Raw genomic sequence first — 21,258 nt, forward strand, 5'->3', positions numbered from 1 at the left:
ACGCCATGGTCACTGGAGCCTTATCCGATGTGAGGTCCTTAGAAATACGTGGTGATGGTTTTCATCCTTCTGACATCATACATCATGGCTTCACTGCCTTGTGTCCCCGCTGCACCTGTCCATGTGATCCGTCTGCTGTCCTTATTGTTTAGACAGGACCTAGTCACTTATATTTAGAAACAGGCAGTGAAGTTTCTCAGTACCATTTCTTCATGACGGCTCTTTTTTTTTTATTCCACTGTTTATCTGTTCGCTTTCTGGCTTATGTCTTGGTTGCTTCCAATGTGGAGCAGTTATGTTTACATACAAGTCCGTGTAGATTTATATTCACATGACATGGCTACATTTGTGGGTACAGGATTGCAGTAGATGTCTGTGTTTGACTTTGTTTCCTCCAGTGGCCGTGGCCTTCTGAAATTCCACTTTTTTTGGTGAATGTAATGGTTTGAATGAGAATGGCCCCATAGGCTCATATGTTTGAATACTGTTTGGGAAGAATGAGGAGATGCGGCCTTGTTGGAGGGGGTGTGTCGCTGCAGGAGGGGCCTGAATAAAACTGATGTCATCCCCATGGTCCCCTCTGCCTCCTGCTTGTGGATCAAGATGTGAACTCTCGGCAAGTATAAGCCCACTAAACTATCTTTCATAAGTTGCTTTGGTCATGGTGTTTTATCACATAGTAGAATACTAACTAATCCTGAGGTTGATATCAGGGAGTGGACTATCGCTGTGATAGACCAGACCATGTTATCTTTAGTTTTTTGGCAAACGTGCAAGACTTTGGGACTTTAGGCTGGAAGAGCAGAGCTAACAAAGCCCTCTGACATAAAGACACAGAGCTACAGGATTTGGAGTTTTCCCTCCTGAGTTTTTGTCTTGCTTTGTTCCAATATTTACTTCTTATGCTCTACTTTCTCCTTTCGGGAAAGGAGATGCATATTTTGTGTCACTGTATATTGGAAGTATGTAATTTGAATTTTGATTTTATAGGCGGTTACAATAAAGAGATTGCCTTGAGACTTTGGACTTTAGGCTTTTAAACAAAATTGAGACTGTGAAAGACTGGGAACTCTTAAAGTTGGGCTAAATAAATTTTGCATCATGATATGGACACGGCCTGTGAGGAGCAGGGAGTGGGTTGAATGAAAATGCTATCTCTGTGTTTTCTCGTTGCTATTGTGAGCTCCGGAACCGTGAGCCCACTTAAACCTTTTCTTCTGTGAGTTACCTTGGTCTTCGTGCTTTATCAAAGCAATAGGGATGTAGCTAAGACAGGGTGTTAGCGCCACGTTCCATGTCTCGCCAGCCTTTGGTGCTGTCACCCTTCCGGGCTTTAGCTGTTGTCACAGGGGTGTAGTTGTGTGTCCTGATTGTGTTGACTGCAACCCCCTTACAGTGCTTGAGCCCGAGCACCATTCTCTAGGCTCCCTTCATGCCTGGATGTGCTCCTCGGTGAGATGCTTGTGCAAATATTTCATTGAGTTATTTACTTACTGCATTTTAAGCGACCTTCCTATGTCGGGATGTGCTTTGTAAACATTTTCTCTGTGTGTGGCCCCCTTTCATCTGCTTTGCAGCGTCTTCCTGGGAGCAGATGTTTTGGTTTGTAGTGAAGTCCAGCTTCAGCTGACTCTGTGTTCATGGCCTACTTGTGTCTGAGAGCCAGCCTGTCCCCCTGTGAGTTGCTGACCCCCTCGCTTTCTTACTGCCAGGGCTCCTTGACCCCAGGTAGATAGGCATATAAAACAGAATGGTAGGCGGTGGCGGGGAAGAGACAGAAATCTTTAATAAATAAATAAATTAAAAAAACCCAGAAATTAAAATCTAACATTTACTGATTTGTTATTTAGTAATCGTGATAAATTTATTTTTAATGTAGTTCTCTGACATGCACATGATTTTACTATTTATTAAAACTAAGAGAAATTTTGCATTTTGTACTGTGGATGTGCTTGCTTAGTTTTACATAGAGTCTTGGCTGAACATCCGTTACCGTGGGATGTAGAGGGGCACCTTGAAGGTTTTTTTTGGAGATGATTAATATTCTGATTTTATAATTGTTAGTGTTGAGAATATTGCTTCTCATAAATATATGATACAAAATGTCAGAAATATATTTAAGACCATTTCAGAAATGGTTAGGAATTCTGTTCTTACACAAAGCCACTTAATTTATATACATGTACAGGTCTGCATATATATATATAATGCTTGAGTGTGCGTATGTGTATGATGAGGGTATGCATACATACATACACATATTTATTCATTTATGAAACTTTTAGGCTGAGAAATGATGGTATGTAAATATTCCGCCTTTTTTCCCATAATCAAACCCTTATGTTCTATCAGAACAGAAAACCTTGTAATTTTTGACATATGTCAGTCTCAAATCTGAGAAAGGAGTTTCAGATAGTTTTCACTGGTGTTCTTTGGTATAATAGTGTCTTCAGTAGGGTTACTATTGCTGTGATGAAACACCATGACAGGAAACAAGTTTGGGAGGAAAGGTTTTTTTTTTTCTTTTTGGTTTACACTTCTATATTTCTGTTCATCATCAAAGGAAGTCAAGACAAGAACTCAAACAGGGCAGGAACCTGGAGGCAGGAGCTGAAGCAGAGACAATGGAGGGGTGCTGCTTACTGGCTTGCTCCTCATGGCTTGCTCAGCCTGCTTTCTTATAGAACCAAGGATCTTCAGCCCAGGAGTTGCCCAACCACAATGGGCTGGGCCCTCCCACATCAATCACTTAATTAAGGAAGAAAATGTCCATAGGCTTGTGTACAGCCTGATCTTATAAAGGCATTTTCTCCATGGAGGCTCCCTCCTCTCTGAGTCCTAAGCTTTGTGTCAAACTGTTTAGAAGGAGCAGTGGGCTGTGTTCCTGCCACCTATGTCATTCTCGGGGCACCTCTCCCCTCTGCTTACTCCCCTATGTCATTCTCGGGGCACCTCTCCCCTCTGCTTACTCCCCTATGTCATTCTCGGGGCACCTCTCCCCTCTGCTTACTCCTCTATGTCATTCTCGGGGCACCTCTCCCCTCTGCTTACTCCCCTATGTCATTCTCTGGGGCACCTCTCCCCCTGTGCTTACTCCCCTATGTCATTCTCTGGGGCACCTCTCCCCTCTGCTTACTCCCCTTTGTCATTCTCTGGGGCACCTCTCCCCTCTGCTTACTCCCCTATGTCATTCTCTGGGCACCTCTCCCCTCTGCTTACTCCCCTTCCCTATGTCATTCTCTGGGCACCTCTCCCCCTCTGCTTACTCCCCTATGTCATTCTCGGGGCACCTCTCTCCCTCTGCTTACTCCCCTATGTCATTCTCTGGGCACCTCTCCCCCTCTGCTTACTCCCCTATGTCATTCTCTGGGGCACCTCTCCCCCTATGCTTACTCCCCTTTGTCATTCCTAGCAAATCCAGTTCTGAATTTTTTTGTTTCCCTTCAAATTCTTTGATCATCTCATATAGGTTTTGTATAATTGAAAAGAGAACCACAAGAGATTCCATGACTGATGAGGACAGCATGTATAAAAATTAAGCACTGTAATCAGTTCTAGGAAAAACTGAAAACCCACACGGAGAAACCTTTGGCATGTGAAAACATCGCTGATTTCAGCGTGATCTCAGAACCCCTCCGAAACTCAAATTATGGGGCCTCACCTCCCCCAGACCTGTGGGTCAGAAACCTGGGCAGGAAGTGGGCAGCCTCAGGGCAGCTCTGATGCTTCCTGCTGGTGCCTTTCTTTGAGGTCACTGGGTGTTGGCAGCTCCATCATGGCACGAGTCATGAGCTGGTGAATACCCACGGTTAGTAATCATCACAAGACTGAAAACCAGCTCTGTGTGAGAGAGGATGATAGATACTTGGGTTTTGTGCATACACAGGCTTCAGGCCAACTTGGCCCCACCTATGGCCAGCCTCCCTGCAGCCTGACCATGGACCTTTCCTTATGTATCTGTTCTCCACCCATACCCCACCCCCACACACCCTGCCTGTGCCCCTTGACAATTCCACACCTGCACAGATCAAGTACCTCACCTGTGGTGTGTGCTGGCAGTCAGGAGTCACATACAGTCACATGCCAGAGCGGGAATAGATGCTTCCAGAAACAAGTCCTGGGGTTAAGGAGGCATTTTCTGAGAGAGTCTAGAAAATGCCTTAAAAAGATAAGAATGAAGCTGGAAGACTTGGGTCCTAGCCCGTGACACCCATGTGTGCACAGCCGACTGTGCACATAGCAGTTTTCCTGTGTAGCCAGCATGGACTAGCTACCACCAGGGTGGCAGATTATTTCTCTAAAGGTGCCAATGCAGGGCTCCTATAGGGGGCTGAGTGTAAGTGGGACCCTTGTGTTTCTAATCCTTCACTGGGCGTACTTCTCAAAGCAGCAACAGAGGTTCAAGACTCAGGTGCATGCACAGATAGCATCCAGCCTGTGTGGGCCTTGTACTGCAGCCTGGCCTAGGCAGTGGAGGCACACACGCTACCCAAAGTGGCCCGGTAGCGAAAAGCATCCAGCTGCACGAGAAACTTCCCACGGCGATGGAAGGAAAGATCAAGTCTGGGATTTACTCCTGAAACAAGGGAACAAACATTCCATGACGCACTGTCAAGGCACAGGGAGAGGGTCTGCAGTGTACTGCTGGGAAGGACTGTGGGCTCAGCTAAGGAAGTAGGACACTTCCAGCCTGCCAGGTTGTGCTGTGATAGCCACCAGGACCTTGACACAAGTCATTGTAAGCAAACCAGTCCACACTCACCAGATTAGCAAGCAGGATGCAAGTAGAGGTGTGCACACGCACACTGTGTGTGTGCATGTGTGTGTGATGGGGTAGCAGGCCAGAGAGTGGCAGTAGCACTTCAGGGGGCCACCATGATGCTCACCATGGAAGCCCAGGAACTCAGGGAATTCTGGCCTCCCAGACTGCGTGGGACCAAGTCCAGAGGAAACAAAGCTCTATCTAAGTTAGATCTTCTCGTGGTGTGATTTCACACTGGCTTTTACCCAAATCTGCTGGACACACACTGAACCGAAATGACACACTCTGGTGGTCTCCTCACTTCTTAATGAAAACCTTCTCTCTAACCAAACCAGCCTGTTGGGGCCCACGGTGTCATGCTATACAGAGGGAAAGGTGCACACAGAAAGTCAAATTCAGAGACACGGCAGTCCATGCCTCTCTGTGCTCTGTCTGCAGTTCATGGGGAGAATTCATTGCTCAGTAGAATGGGGGAAGGGGAACAGCACGTCCTCTTGGAAGAACACAAGATTGTGTGTGCACACGGACTGTGTACTGGGCAGGAAGCTCTGTCCTGCACGGCATTTCTGTGCCATCCGATGTGAGAAATGCCAAAACAGAGAAAAGAAATTTTAGGGGCTTACTTGGTAATGGCATGTGAGAGTATTACAGAATGAGACAGGAAGGTGGAAGGGCACCGTGGGACACTCGGGTAAACACACGTGCCTCTGGAGAGCCTCAACCCGTGTCTTACTGCCCACAGCTACTCCATAGCTCTGGGGAGTGCCTCCCCAGGAAGATCTCTGTGGCTCTGAACTCAGCCACCGTGCACGACTCTTCACTGCTTCAGACTTCCTCATAAGATGTGACAGAGTGTTCTTTCTTTCATTTCTAAAGTGTTGTTTTTGAAATTAATACAGTGGTTTTGAGATTCAGTCTTGATGATGATATATGTGTCTCGCATTCTTCCCTCTTTGTGATATATACATACAACTTTATATTATTGCATACAATATGTAATACTTTATCTGTGTATTTTTTTCAATTCATAGAGAAGCAATTTAAAAAATCAGGCTGGGACCTTGGGGAAGATCCTGTGTCCGTTCTTTCACTGGCTCCTTCATGACCCTGTGCTTTAACTTCTGGATCAGTGTCTAGGATGGGACAGTGGTACCAGAATTTGCTCTGCTGGGAGGTGGCCCTGTGAGCTCCAGGTCCTATATGTCCCACCAACATTTGGCTTCGGTGTTTTTAATTTGGAGCATGCATGTGTGTGACATCTCTGTGTTGTTAGAGTTGCCATTTTCATGATGACTAGAGATGCCACCCTCTTTGTCTTTCAGCTGATGGCTTGCTTTCCCAAGTCTCGGGGAGTTTCAAATCAGGTTATTTGTGGTTTTACCGATGTGAAGAGTTGGGGGTCTTTGTCAGATGTGTGTCTTAGGAATATTCCCCCAATCTGTGGTTGCCTTTTACTTTTTAATTGCATCTTCTGGTGATTGTTTTAAATTTTAATGAAGCCTTATTGGCCCAGTTTTTGCTCTGTGGTCAGTCTGTCCCAAAGACCCGGTGGGGGCAGTGGCATGGTAGGGTACTTCTAATGTCTCCTTTAAGTCTTTGCATTTCAGGATTTAGATTCCTGTCTCTCTCATCTCACATAGTTATTGTGCAGCGTGAGTCTGTTCTCTTTAGTTGGTCTACAGTCGTGATGCTCGGCCGCGTTCCTTGTCAGCATCAATCAGATCATCACTCCGCGTCTGTTGCTAGGGGACTCTTCCTTCTTCTCCATTCCTCTCTTTAGCTATCATATTCTGCCGTCTGGGTGAATGACTTTGTAGTACCTTTCCAAGCATGGCGACATTAGCCCCCTAACTGTGGAGTGGTGCTTCAGGCTTCACTTAGGGTTTTGGAATTCCATATTCATTCTAGAGTCCATGTGTCAGTTTCTACCGAAGAGCTTCTTCATGCATTATCGCCACTAATTAGTTTAGAGTAAACTGACTTTATCATGTCCCCAAGTCTTGTTACCCATCTACATACTGTACCTCTCCATTTATTTAGTTAAAAGTTGTTTTTTCAGTAATGGCATTAAAAAATGACTTATACCTCTCATTATGACTTTATTTCTAAGTATTTTAATTTTAATGTTATGACAAATTTATAATTACCTTTATTTTGCAATAATTTACTCATGGCATATAAAATATGAATGATTTTATATATTCATTAGTAGTTTTTTCTTTATAGATGTTTTAGAGTATTTTATGTATACAATAATGTTGGGTTTATTTAAAGATATTTTTATTTCTTTAATTAAAATCTTCATTATTTTTTCTTTTTGACCTTGCTGCCTTGCCCAGGACCTTGTCTTTGGATGCTAGAGGAACACAATTTCCACATGTCAGTTATGGACATTTAAAAAATGTGTCCTTCACTTCAGAAAAAGTTTTTCAGACTCCCAGTTTCCTAAGAGTTTTCCCTTTAAGTAATGAAGCTATTTACCCTAATGAAAACATATCAGTAGGAATATGGTCTGTCCTTGGGGTACAGCACCCAGACAACCCCTGGAAAGGTTATTGAGTGTTGCCTGAAGTGTTCTCAACAGCCTCTCCGGTTTTGCAGTCAGGGAATCCTTTACCCTAAGACAGGCGGGGTTCCATTGGTACCCCCTTTCTTGAGGTGCTGGGGGAGGTCTGCTAGTTAGGCTGATGTAATTAGGCTTTATGGATGAGGTCACTTAGAAATGACCCAAGGATTTCTTTTGGAAGGCTATTATTTCAACTTCAGGGTACAGACCCCTTTTGTTTCTGGAGACCTATTTTCTGATCTATGGGTGACACCTTCTTGAGATGTCCTCACATGGGGGAAGAGGTAGAGGAGTCCCTTCTGACCAGCTCTGGGTTCTGACCTGTGACCTATTAGGTCCCATTTCCTAGTTCTATCACCTTAGAGGTGATTTAGGGGCATACACAGTGCACATGTGCGTACACACACACACACACACACACACACACACACACACACGCACAAACACACGCACACACACACACACATACGAGACCACCTTTTACATTAGGAACATGAAGCCTTGTGGCCAGGTAAATCCAAATACGGGTCCCACTGCCTCTTCCATGATACCCTCACTTTCCTCATTTTGCACTGAGTCAATACTTTGGAGGGTTTAATTCATGAGTTAAGTAATAAATGAAAATCAGCTTTACTTGATTTCTCCTTCAGACTCAACTTACAAAGAAATAAAAAGATAGAAATAGACTAGTCCTACCAGGACTAATCAGCCATGGGCTAAGCTCAATGCGATGGCCATTCCATTTAACATTGCCTTTAATTTACAGTGAACTGGCTGTGCAGCAGGAGCTTCCAGAGCGGCCTGTGCAGGTCTCGGCAGTGGTCAGGGCCTGGGAGGAGTCAGGAGGGGAGGTGACCACCTTACAAACTGCCTTCTTGCATTTCCTTCTCTTTATGAAGGTCTCACTCACTTATTAAAGCATCCTCTACCTTCATGGTGGCTTATCCTGCAAGAGACTATGATTGCATCTTTCTGGCAGCCTGGAACTTCCAATGTGTAAACACATTGTCAAATGCCAGCTCCAGCTCTCTGCACCACTCTAACGCCCATGCAGAGAAGACTCTGCCAGAGCAGCTTCGGTACTTTACAATACGTGCAACAAATTGTAGAGTTTTTAAATTCAATCAGCTTCAGTTTGCTTATGAGGCTCTTTCAAATATGACATAAATTTCTCATCGGGACATTTCAAAAATTTTCCATTACCAATCCCATAGACACAGCCTGTCCTTGGAATGCAGCACTGAAAATACTTTGTGGCCAGATAATCACGCTGTACGTTCTAGGAACTAATGACATTTGGAACGAGTGCCAAGCAAACCTTAGCTGAATTGAAGAGGTTTGCACTGCCGAGCTGCTGCACGCAGAGCGGCTGCTGCTCCCACAGGCCGTTCCAGTTACTCTCACAAGGATGGCCCAAATGGGCCTGCAGAGACAGCAGCCCGAACCCTTGTGTTGCTTGGCTCCTTGAATGGCAATCACAGCCTTGATGGGATTTGGGAAGAGAGACCAGTATCAATTTTATTTTGTGCCAGCTTCCTGGTGGTAGTTGGGGAAAGACTTTATCAAGATCCCAGCAAGCTCAGGTACATTTCATGTGTGTATCTGTACATTTCAGGTACACCCACAGTCTACAGAGAAAGTGAAGGTCACATGGGGAACAGTAAAAAATAGTCAGTCAAGGCTCAGTGTCTTAATTTCTGTTTTGCATTTAGGGAGTCTTTGAGTTCCAGCCATGAGGCTTGAATGATCCCCACAGGCTGAGCTTATCCTACAAGATGTCTGTTTGGACGTTTGACTGCTTTGTTGTTCGGTAGTTTTTCTGAAGAGCAGCTTAGGGGGAGTATTTGCGAGACACATCCCTTGATGCTGTGGCTTTCAGAAACTAGAAACTGTGCTTGGTGATGTAGTTTGCTAATAGACAGATCGCAGAAGCACCTATAGATATGGCCTCAGAATCACTGAACGAGCGAACCCCTCTGTGGCTTTCTAACTATTAGTTATCGTATCTAGAGACGTACATGCACAGGTCGTGAATGCCAAGTGTTCTCCCGGCACTGTCACAATGAGCAAGGTGATGTCTGGATTGTACTGCTGTCTCCTAGTCTGAAGAGCATCACCTGGGCTAGGTTCCGCCCTTTGTACCACGCCTGCTGCCTGTGACTGGGGCAGCACTGAGGCAGAAGCCACGGTGCCCCATATGCTTCCTCATGGGTTCTGCGGACATCACAGTGTTCAGAGCCCCTTGAGACCATAGCCAGTGCCTTCCGTGCAGGCTTGGACATAGTTGTTTTGTCCCACTTGTCAAGCTGTAGAGATTTTCTCTTGTGCGTGGTGTTCTTAGCTTGAGTGGGACCTTCTCTTGCTGCCCTTTGTCTGAGTGAGACTGTATATGGCTGCTCGAGGGTCTTTGGTTTCTTTTCTCTTACTGGTTTAGGCCCCATTTGGATTATTGGGAAAGCTGATGTGTGTGTGTGTGTGTGTGTGTGTCTGTGTGTGTCTGTGTGTGTCTGTGTATGTGTATATATGTGTTATGTATGTTTATATGTGTGCATGTGTGTCTGTGTGTATGTATATATGTGTTATGTATGTTTATATGTGTGCATGTGTGTCTGTGTGTATGTATATATGTGTTATGTATGTTTATATGTGTGCATATGTGTGGATGTATGTGTATATATGTGTATATATGTGTTTGTATATGTATGTGTGTGTATCTGTGTATTTATGTGTGAGTGTATATTTGCTCCCAGTTTATCTATCCATATTTTTGTAGATGCCCCTCAGATGTAAACTAGTGGTGGCTAAAGCCAAGAAGAAACTGAGCCTATAACCTGAGAAAAGATGACTTTATGTCCTGTAGCCCATGCCTCCTGTAGGGAAGCGGGTGTTTCCTTCACAGGAACCTGAAAACAATAACAAGTGTTTCTCAGGGAGTATGTGCCAGCTTAGGAGGCACACAGTGTGGCTACCTGAGAAGAATCACATGTTCTTGTTCTGTTGCATAAAGCCTTCCAGCCTCACAGTAGATGGCTGAGAAGGTAGGAGGGGACCTCCTGTCTGTCCTTAGGCCTGGTTCCCACTATAGTGCTGCAGCTGCGACTGTCTACCAGTTGCCAATGCTGGCTCTGTATGCCTGCTCACCACGTGTCTTCCTCTCCCTGCAGCCTCCTCCTGTGACCAGGAGCACCAGTCAGCTCTTGAGGAAGCCAAGCAGCCCAAGAATGACAACGTCGTGATCCCCGAGTGTGCCCACGGTGGCCTTTATAAGCCAGTGCAGTGCCACCCATCCACCGGTTACTGCTGGTGTGTGCTGGTGGACACTGGGCGGCCCATTCCTGGGACCTCCACAAGGTAAATTCATTCTTTCAGGATGAGACATGGGGTCACAGAGCCAGGAAAACTGAACATCACCCCCTCCTGCTGTCCCGCTGCCAGGTTCTTCCGGGCACGGATTGAGCAGCTGTTAAACTCACATTCTGGGTGTGACAATCACACAGGGACTCTGTCCTCTGTTCCCTGTGCTTGGGATGATTAGGAAGAGTGGTTCTGGCCCTGGGAAAGGAGGTATCCTCTTTAGCAGTCATGGGACATCAAGCATGAAGCAGAGGAGGGTAATTCTAAGAAAGAACATTTGGATCACATAAAAGCCTAAACACACACCCTTTTTCCTGCTGGCTTTAGACAGAGAGGTTAAATATTTAAGAAGCCAAGGAAGCCAAATGCTTCAGACAGCTTTCTATAGAATTTAATATTTTCATCTAGAAATAATCATTTGAAGAGAAGAATGTATAAGATGAGAGTGATCAATGTTATTCATGATTTGCTTGTGTTTTTCTGCCAGTTCAAGCACACAATTATGTTCTCCCAGAGAACCAGCAGGAACTAGTACATACCTGGGCAGGGTGTTCCTGAGCAGGAGCCCGTGCCCAGGGGGCATCTGTCAGCAGCCTTTTCTCATTTGACTTTGATAATTTTTTCCCTAGATTTATAAATATGCCAACATCTTTTTCTCTCAGAATCGCGAGATTTGCACTCTAGTTTCATCCTAGGTGCCCGGATGAACACTAGAAGGCTTCCTAAATGATCAAGAGTCACACCTAGCACTCAGTGGGAGGCACTTGTCAGCAAAGACCCCCCCCCTCCCAAGGATAAGCAAAGGATATTTTCACAAATGACAAAGCAAGTCTGGCCCATCCTGGTCACCTCTTAGCTCCTGAGTGAGGCTGTCTTCCCAGGCGGCCCTGGTTTGGATACTGTAGCAATGCTATAGCATCACAGCTTCTAGCTCCTGAGTGAGGCTGTCTTACCAGCTGCCTCCTTTGGATACTGTAGCAATGCTATAGCATCACAGCTTCTAGCTCCTGAGTGAAGCTGTCTTACCAGCTGCCTCCTTTGGATACTGTAGCAATGCTATAGCATCACAGCTTCTAGCTCCTGAGTGAAGCTGTCTTCCTAGGCCCCTGGTTTGGATACTGTAGCAATGCTGTGACATCACAGCTTCTAGCTCCTGAGTGAGGCTGTCTTACCAGCTGCCTCCTTTGGATACTGTAGCAATGCTATAGCATCACAGCTTCTAGCTCCTGAGTGAGGCTGGTTTGGATACAGTAGCAATGCTGTGACATCACAGCTGATTCTAGCACTCAGCACCACCTTGCCCTGACCACACTGGAGGACAACGTGTGTTCTCCCTGAGCCAGAAGACTGAGACTAAGCAGGGCCCTGGACAGCCTTGGGTTCGGAAGCAAGCTCAGCTGTGGCTGAGCTAGAATGGCCACTGTTCTTAGGTTTGGCTAAGGATTTACCATTTTCGGAGCAGCCTCTCTTGGAGGTGATCTTCCTCACTTGGGCACCAGTTGGCTCCTGCCGACTCCTCCAGCCTTGGCCCCACACCATACTTCTACCATAGAGAGAAAGGCCCGGCAGATGTTTTCTTATAGTTGGCCAACGCAAGTCCTTGCACAGTCAAAACCAGCCCTCCTCCAGCTGGCTCAGAAACAATGAGCTCAGCCAATGCTATGCCCAGAGAACCCAAGAGCAGTTTAGATTGTGACTGAGTAGGAAGCCAGACACTCTCTTTCCTCTGTGCAGACTCTCCCTCGGTTTCAGACAAACAGGACAACCTCAGCTCCCCACTTTCATGTTTTCCCAGAGGAAGGTTCAGGAAAGGGCTCAGGCTGATCCAAACTGAAAGGGTCGTTCTGAAGGCTGTCTTCCTCTGAACCGTACCTTCTTCCATTCACTAAACAAAAGCCAAAAGAGGGTGTTAGATCCGTTGGCACTGGAGTTACAGACAGTTGTGAGCTGCCATGTGGATGTTGGGAATTGAACCTGGGTCCTCTGGAAGAGCAGCTGGTGCTCTTAACACCGGAACCATCTCTCCAACCCCAAGGGAGTTTCTCCTTTGAACAGTGAGAACAACCTTTCTCTCTGAACCGATGGACTTGCTCTACGGCTGTCTCGTCCCTAGGCTGTCACCAGCCCGGCTGGGGAAAGGAGCCATTTACCATGCCTCCTCCGGTGAGCACCAGGTCAGGGACAGGTTCCAGTCTAATAAACCCTGCTTTGGGATACAAAGGGATGATGCCACCTGCAGCATCCAACAGCCCTGCAAACAGGGAAACACCAAGGTGCAGAGCAGTTCAGAGGTGGGCAGGGACAGGCCAGCCTTTCTAGTCCCTGGCTGGCCAGAATTTCTAGTCAGGGTAGAATGCAATGTCCTGGGGTAGATGAGCCTATGAGGTAAAGATAGCATGCGGGGTACAGAGGGAACTGGCACAGGAAAGCGGAGAGCAGAGTCAGGCTCACACTCCCCACAACTGCCCTGATGGACAGTGCTGGCCTGTGTTGCTGCATTTGGTCCGTGGTGGTGAGAACATGTCCTGGCGTCCCTTCCTTATTTTCCTCTCAGTAAACACTTGAATGATTTGAATGTCCGTGGTGTTCCAGCCATTGTGCTGGAGGTCAGGGAATGACGAGGATAAACACCAGGGCTTCCGGAGGGAAGCGGGTGATGGTGACAGAATGGGTCCATGGCTAATGCTAAATGAGGAAATGTTTTGGAGAATGACAAACCTGTAGGGCATTGAGCAAGAACAAGGGCTCGAGGCACAGAGACACAGAGCAGGTGGGTGAGGTCCCTGAGACTGTGAGATTAGAATGAGCCATGGGGGAGTCATGGAGTGAGGTGTGAAGGCCGCACAGTGAGGCCCAACGCTGACCAGAAGGTAGAGCGTCACCAGGCAGCCTTTGCACAACACGGAGCAAGGAAAGAGTGGAACAGGGCAGCCCTGACGGGGAATTGTCCTAGATTGAACTCAGCGTTTGCTTTCCCTATCTTCTTTCCTGCTTCCCTGCAAGGACTTGACCTTGAAAACCAGGAAGCAATGAGTATCAAACATTTTGCCATTTATGAGCTATCTCTCTGTCCTCGTGTGCCACACAGGAATATGGTGCTTCTATCATGGACATGAGTCAAAGTCACAAGCCCTGTGCTATGACCCTTGCAAAGCTGACCTTCCCTCGGAGCAGCCTGCCTTGGGGTGATGGCTCTTGCAGTTTCTCCTGCCCCTTGGGGTCAAGATTGACATTCTCACCATATTTTTTGCGACCCTGCATGGAGTTAGGGCATACAGTCAGGCTCTGCTGCCAAGCCTGGTGGCACTCAGGCTGGAGGAGGGGCAGATTTCTACCTGGCTGCCGGCCAAGAGTAGCAGGGGTTTGGAGCAGACTATTGGATTCCTCGGGCAGGCTGACAGCCAGCCACTCCATTAGTGCCATAACAGGCTTCCCTTTCAGCCTTGTAAGGACTGGCTCGGGCTCTGTCCACCTGCCTGGTGCCACAGTCTGGCCTTGAGACAGCCTCCGTTTCTGACCCCAGCGCTCTGCACAGTGGCCATGCGCATGTGGCTGTGTGGGCGTGAAATTGCACTTCTCCATGGCGGCAAGCCTGGTATCTGATGGGCAGCCACGGCCAGGCAATGTTCTTTGTTTTCCTTGCGCGCAATAAGTGCTGTTGAAAGAACAAAGGTTGTTGCAGCCAAGTTCTCTTTGGTAAACCCACGAGCACCTCTCCAGATTACCATTTCTGCATTGGCAAGCCCTTCTCGGGTTTTTTTTTCAAATGAGCAGAACACAGTTACTTAAATGTGCTCTTCAAATCTCAGCACCATTGCAAGGCTCGAGACAGCTAAGCCCAAGTTAGAGCAGAGATCAAATGAGTTGGAATGGAGCGTCAAACAGCCTGGCTCTCAGACTGTGTGAATGACATGAGCACTGAAAAGAGAACTTAGCTCTCTGATTCTGTAACACGGTCTGTGGCCCACGTATGATGGGCTGCTGGTGTGGGGCTCTATACCATCAGCTAGGAGCTGAGACACAGTCACACTTCTCTGTGGGTCACTGTAGCATAGACACCAGCTCTTACTTCCTGGTGCCTGGAATGAAGCTCTGGGACCTGGGGCATTTATTCTCACTAAACTTAGTGTCACTTAGGAATCGTGGGTACTGACCCCCGAGCCTCAGTGTATGCCTCAGTGTCTTCAGATGCATTTTGGCTCCTGTCTGATGATGTGGCCCTGGGCGGTAGAAGCCAACTGAGTAGGTTTCTCTCCACCCAGTTGTCACTGCTCTGTATTTGTGAATGTTCCCTGCTGCCTGGCACTAAGCCTCTGTGTTCTCAGAGAATATATCCCAGTGGTTTGGGGAAGGACGTGAGCATTCAGCTGTTTGCCGGAGTGCTCAGGGACACTACCTGTAGAAGCGGCATTTCAGAAAGATATAAAGTTGTGTGAAGAGGGTGTTGGTTTCTCTGGTGTCAAAGCTGTTCTTCAGAGGAAGAAGGCAATGGTGCAGGGGCCCTGGGTCTTGTCACAGCTAGGCTGCACATTCTGTTGGATCTGGTGTTCTATCAGAAGTCATTTATTATGTATTATATTATTCATACCATAACATATATCTTATTGTTTTGGTGAGATAAATTCCCATGTAACCAAGGCTAGCCTCTAACCCACTATAGAGTCAAAAGTACCTTAACTCTTTTTTTAAAATGTGTGTGTGTGTGTGTGTGTGTGTGTGTGTGTGTAAATCTGGGCATAAACATGTCACATTGTGCATATGGAGCCCAGGAAACAACATTCTGGGGTCAGATTAAACAGCAGATTTTGTGGGTTGAACTCGGGTTGTTGGACATCTGTGACAAGTGCTTCCATGCATAAGCTATGATAGCTGTGCCTACAATTCCTGCTCCTCCTGTCTCTACTTTGTGGGTATCTGATCTCTGATACAGGACTCTTCTCTACCTCAGCACAGTAGTGTGTGATACAGAGAGGAAGCTGATTATCTGATCTCTGATTCAAGACTTTCTACCCCAGCACAGTATTGTGTGATACAGGGAGAGGAAGCTGGTGATCTGATCTCTGATTGAGGCCTTTACCCCAGCTCTCACAGAGGCCTGGGCAAGGGCAGTTTCAAGGAGTTGTTGAGTGCGTCAGAGATTCATCTAGGCAAAAAACATTGAGGAAGCCAGCACTTCCAGGCAGAAAGTATGGGCAGACCTCTGAGGCATTTCACTAACACTGGATGGAACACAGAGCACGTTCCTTCCTTCTTTCTCTTTTCTTTTTAAATGTTTGGACAAATTTGTGTAATTCCATGAGTCCTATTGAGAATTACTTAGCCATTCAATGGCAGATCACTGGGGGCCCCGAGATCTGAGATCTGGTTCCTTTCCGAAGGTAGTCAAATGGTCAAACCCTTGCTCCATCCACGCCCACGTTCTCACCCATGTGTTTGACAACACTCCAAGAGACTGCTGAGCAGAACGCTTGCTTTTCATAACATCACAAAGGAGAAGATGTGGGTGGGAAGGTGTTCAGGAATCACAAGACAAGACTCTTCAGGAACCAGATGAAGGGTTCAAGCCTGTGTGAGCTGAGCTGCAAGCCCTCTTTGTCCTGTGGGCTGTGAATGTGAGCTGATCTTGGAATGTTTGCTCTAGCCACCAAGGAGCCAGATCCCAGGACTGCCGTGCGAAGATGGGTCTCATGGAACGTTCGCGGAACACTGTATACAGCTCGTTAGATGTGAGAAACTAAAGACCACTCCAGCTCAGGGTCTCAACTCCACTCTTTTCTCTCTCATCCCCCCATCCTTAGGTACGAGCAGCCCAAGTGTGACAACACAGCCAGAGCTCACCCAGCCAAGGCCCGGGACCTATACAAGAATCGGCCACTGCAGGGTGAGTACAGCGTCCCTGGGGTTAAGGGAGTTCTGTTACCACTCAGGACCATGTGTAATGTGGCATGAGCAAGCTGACACCTGTGCTTCCTCATGGCCTGGCGGACCCTGTGATTCGTGGCTCCCTGAGGGCCTGAAGCCCAGCAGACATGGGAGCCCATGTAAGAGACAGGTAAGACACAAGCTGATCTCAAAGCTAGTTCAATTAAACAGGAAGGGACACTGGTATAAGACCAAACATTTAGGGAAGAAAGAAAAAGTGTCTCTAAAGTGAGCCACCACGACAAAACTCTGAGAGGTCTCTGCAAGGCTTCCAGCAACTCTGTGAAAGGTGGCTATCATGATATTACTCTTCATTGAACTGGCATTTGAAGCTGGCAGTTGGTTTTAATAAATACAAGCCCGTCTGTGTGCCAAGGGAACTCAACCGCAAGGACTATTTGAGATAGAACAGAGGGTAGACTTAAACTCACAATGAATCAGAGCTTTTCCTAGAAGACACTTCTCAGGTGTTTGGTTTCCTCAAAAGGTACACAAGTGTCTGTCTATGACTGGTGAGACACGAGGCCCTTAGCGGATCTACACTGACGTCACGGGCGAGCCCGATGCCGTCAGCACCATGCTCGGAAGTAGCTCGCTGCTTCCTTCTGTTTGGTTGTTTCCCTTTAAGCATCTGTAGACTATGCAAGTTCAGTCAGTCTCCAGGCTCTGATAGCCACTGTGTTGTGTCCTCCACGCCAGGCAGGACTGGTCCCGTTTCCTCTGGTCAGGAAAAGTTCTCTTATAGGAATTCTCTGTGCTTTCTTCATAGTTTAGACTATATTGACAGAGAGGGTAATTTTGAAAGAAAAAAATGTTTTCCTATGTAAACAAAAAGAGAAGGCTAGCGGGCCCACATTTCCATATCAGCCAAGGACACTGAGTGAGCCTGCTCACGCTCACGGCGGAGCAGCAGCTGGTCTAGCCCTGCTGTGGGGAAGCAGGCCACACGTACTCCCAGTGTGGACCACATGGTCTGGCTCCTAGTAGCCCACTTCCTGCTCTGATGATCTAGACCTAGGCTTCCTGCTGGTTACCACTTCCTGTCCATCCATAGGTTTAGGAACCAGTGTGTGACAGACAACATCTTCAGGTTTTCGTGTTCCTCCTGGTGGATAGCTTCCTGCTTCCTCTTCCTGCTTCCTCTCCCTGCCTCCTGCTTCCTGGGTCAGAGCTGAGACGCAGAAGAGAAGGTTTAGGGCAAACCTGGCACAGACTCCCTACCCGGAACCTTTGCATATGAGTGCTGTGTTCTTAGAGACCCTTAGCTGGCCCAGATGTTGTCTGGCTTACAGAGTACTTTCCCACAGATATCTGGCCTCTAAAATCAGATTTTCTTTTGAGGTCATTGCTCATGCAGACTCTGCTGGCTTTCAACTTCCTATGCAGATGAGGATGGCCTTGAATTTCTGGTCCTCCTGTTTCTGCCTCACAGGTGCTGGGGTTATAAATGTGCTTCAGCAAGCTGACTGAAGTCAGGTTTTTGTATCAGTGGACAACATGGTTTTGAAGAAATATGCTTGCTGGGCTTGGCTAGTCCTTATCATATCTTACAGGATTGCATTACGTCCTCTGCCCACCTTGAAGAACCCATGGATTTAGTATTATTAATAAGATGCCCCATAGCACCTAAGACTGTGGCTTCCCCCTATGAATACCACATCACTGTCCAGTGAAACTCCCATTTCCTCTTTTCATGGTGGGATCTCACACTTTAGCTGGCTATTATTCTTAATTCAAAGGTTGGGGTGGTAAGTAATTTGGTGAGAACCAATGGCCATCACTATGGAGAACATGGCAGATATCACTGTTTGGCCTGTCTGAAGGTCAGAAGAAGTTATTCAGGGAGCAAGCATTCAGCCTGTAGAAGAGGTCCCTGTTAGAGCCAAGGTAGCCACATGACTTTGCTGGCACAAGACAAAGGATCATGGAGTCTCACAGTGGAGATACTGCCTCACCATCCCTCAGTGAGCCCCGCAGAGTTCAACTCTTCTCCAGTCCCAATTGTTTGAGAGAGTGCTGTTTAATCACACATAATAGCTTTCATTATTTGGAAACTATTATCCTTATTAGGAGAGAAATCCAGGAAAGCCTTAAATTAACTCCAGGATACAGGTTCTTTGTGAGGAGGAAAAAAGTTTTTTCCCACAGTCATCCAGCAGCCCCTGCATAGGTGAGGCTTCATGGGGTACACAGCCCGAGGGGTGAGTTTGCATCTGTGAAGACACGCTCTTCCTTCTGCATTGCTTTTGTCCAGCCAGGCAGCCTTTCTCTCCATGTCAACCGGGAAGACTGTTGCATCTCTTTCCTTTGTAACAGCTCTCACCTGTGTTGTAGCTCACGCCTGTGTTGTAGCTCACGCCTGTGTTGTAGCTCATGCCTGTGTTGTAGCTCGCCTGTGTTGTAGCTCATGCCTGTGTTGTAGCTCACGCCTGTGTTGTAGCTTGCCTGTGTTGTAGCTCACGCCTGTGTTGTAGCTCACGCCTGTGTTGTAGATCTCGCCTGTGTTGTAGCTCATGTGTTGTAGCTCTCACGCCTGTGTTGTAGCTCGCCTGTGTTGTAGCTCACGCCTGTGTTGTAGCTCATGCATTGTAGCTCATGCGTTGTAGCTCATGCATTGTAGCTCATGCCTGTGTTGTAGCCCTCGTCTGTGTTGTAGCTCGCCTGTGTTGTAGCTCACGCCTGTGTTGTAGCTCACGCCTGTGTTGTAGCTCACGCCTGTGTTGTAGCTCATGCATTGTAGCTCATGCGTTGTAGCTCATGCATTGTAGCTCATGCCTGTGTTGTAGCCCTCGTCTGTGTTGTAGCTCGCCTGTGTTGTAGCTCACGCCTGTGTTGTAGCTCACGCCTGTGTTGTAGCTCACGCCTGTGTTGTAGTTCACGCCTGTGTTGTAGCTCACGCCGACTGGTGACAAATGATGACCCAGCCTTTGGAGTCCAGCAGTTTAGTATTGGGCTCTCTGGAAGAGCGGCTGCTCATGTTGTAGGTTTCTACGTCAGGCTGTCTTCTGGCCTGGAGAGAAGTGAAAACCAGATCAACAGAAACCTAAACAAAGCACAAAGCCATCTTTTCCCCTTTGGCAAATCTATCTTCTTTCACTTTTAATTAAAACAATACCTTCTGGGGGGGTGGGGCTAGAGAGACGGATCCCTGCTCTTGCTGAGGACCTGTCTTTGGTCCCCAGCTCTCTCATCCGTGTTTAACACTGTTACTCCAGTTCCAAGGTAATTTGATATTCCTGATCTTAGAGGGTGCCTGCATGCATGGGCACATACATACACGGGCACATACTTAAAAATAATTTTTTTAATCTATAAAAACCTCATGGGATAAAAAAAACAAACCTCATGGGTGTTTTAGAACAATGTACCTGGCCTGTTGCTCCACCTACCCTGCTCCTCCTATACTCATACTAAAGAATTCAGCATAATCCCCTATTAGGAATGTTCTCCCTCTCTCCCTCCCTCCCTCCGTCTCTCCCTCCCTCCCTCCCCTGAGGACTGGTCTTCCAGGGAAACCCTCCCTGCCTCTTTGTCAGCATGCACCTGTCAGGGCGCTCCCTGGCATCCAGGGCCTGAGATACTTGATGCAGATATGGAATTACTGGTTTTTCCCCTTTCCTGTGCCTCAGAGGCTCCCTTGGGTGAGACTCAGCCCTCCAACTCCTTTCCATCATCACGGAGCCCACCAATGTGACAGAAGAAGGGACCATGTTTCTCTTCCTCTTGCTGTCCTTTGTCAACCCAGCATTGAGAGACATTTGTTGATTTCAATTAACATAGATCTCTTTCTTTCTTTTGTAATTTTTGTTTTGCTTGAAATAGGCCCCTATGAAGCTCTAACTTTTTATGCTAGACTGGCCTCTAACTCACGACACAGTTTGTACGTCTGATCATCCTGCCTCTGTCCCTGAAGTGCTAGAATTGCAAGTGTGTGCTGTACCGCTTCATTTAGGCAGCACTGGGGACGGAGCCCAGGAACTGGCGCATGCTAGGCCAGCATTCTACCAACTGCGCCGTATGCCCCGCCTGTGGCAGAAGGCTTTAAAATAACGAACATTTCCAGTGCGGGGAAAGTAACCGATCCTGGAAGTTCACCCCTTCCTTAGATCTCAGAGTTCTTCTCAGCCAGTGAAAGGAGGAAGAGGTGGAGGAGTCTCTTCTCTCCTTGGCAGCCTACAGCAATTACAGGCGTAATTATAACCCTTGACTCAAATACAAACCCCCAAGCCACCTTCTATCCTTTTCAAGCAATATTTTAGCACCGTTTTAAATTGCTTTGAAATTAATTATGACTTTCCGAGGCAGCAGAAAATGATCCTCGCCTCGCCCTAGGCGTAGCTAAGCTTGCTTCCCAAAGGTAATTAGACCCTAAGCTATGCCTTCCTGCCAGATATTGGATGACACATGGGGAGGCTGGTATTTACCTTTCTTGCACAGTGGATGGGCAGCCAGCAGACAGCACCTTCCAAGGCCAGAGTTCCATGACAGTGAGAGATGTCAATGATTCCCTTTCAATAAATAAATAAATAAATGTCAGCCTCCGTGATTTTTACTGTCAGATTAAGTTCAGACATGAGTCAGCTGAGAGCAAGGCACCTTTAGGCTTATTTACTATTCCTTTAAACATTTTTGAGACAGGGTCACACAAAGCCTA

The 21,258-nt window shown here is 47.1% G+C and overlaps 1 protein-coding gene across 2 annotated transcripts in view; it reads left to right on the forward strand.

Annotated features, from left to right (window-relative positions):
* The window catches only part of Smoc2 (SPARC related modular calcium binding 2), a 131,021-nt gene that overhangs the window by 84,695 nt on the left and 25,068 nt on the right, over nt 1-21,258 (forward strand). For both annotated transcript variants that reach the window (XM_041680126.1, XM_041680127.1), the window contains exons 8-9: nt 10,493-10,679; nt 16,481-16,563. In XM_041680126.1, coding sequence (XP_041536060.1) covers nt 10,493-10,679; nt 16,481-16,563 — 270 coding nt within the window. The remainder of the gene's footprint in view (nt 1-10,492; nt 10,680-16,480; nt 16,564-21,258) is intronic.

Source organism: Microtus oregoni, unplaced genomic scaffold, assembly GCF_018167655.1.
Source record: "Microtus oregoni isolate MIOR12 unplaced genomic scaffold, Mior012 000033F_ref0000390, whole genome shotgun sequence".
Lineage (NCBI taxonomy): Eukaryota > Metazoa > Chordata > Mammalia > Rodentia > Cricetidae > Microtus > Microtus oregoni.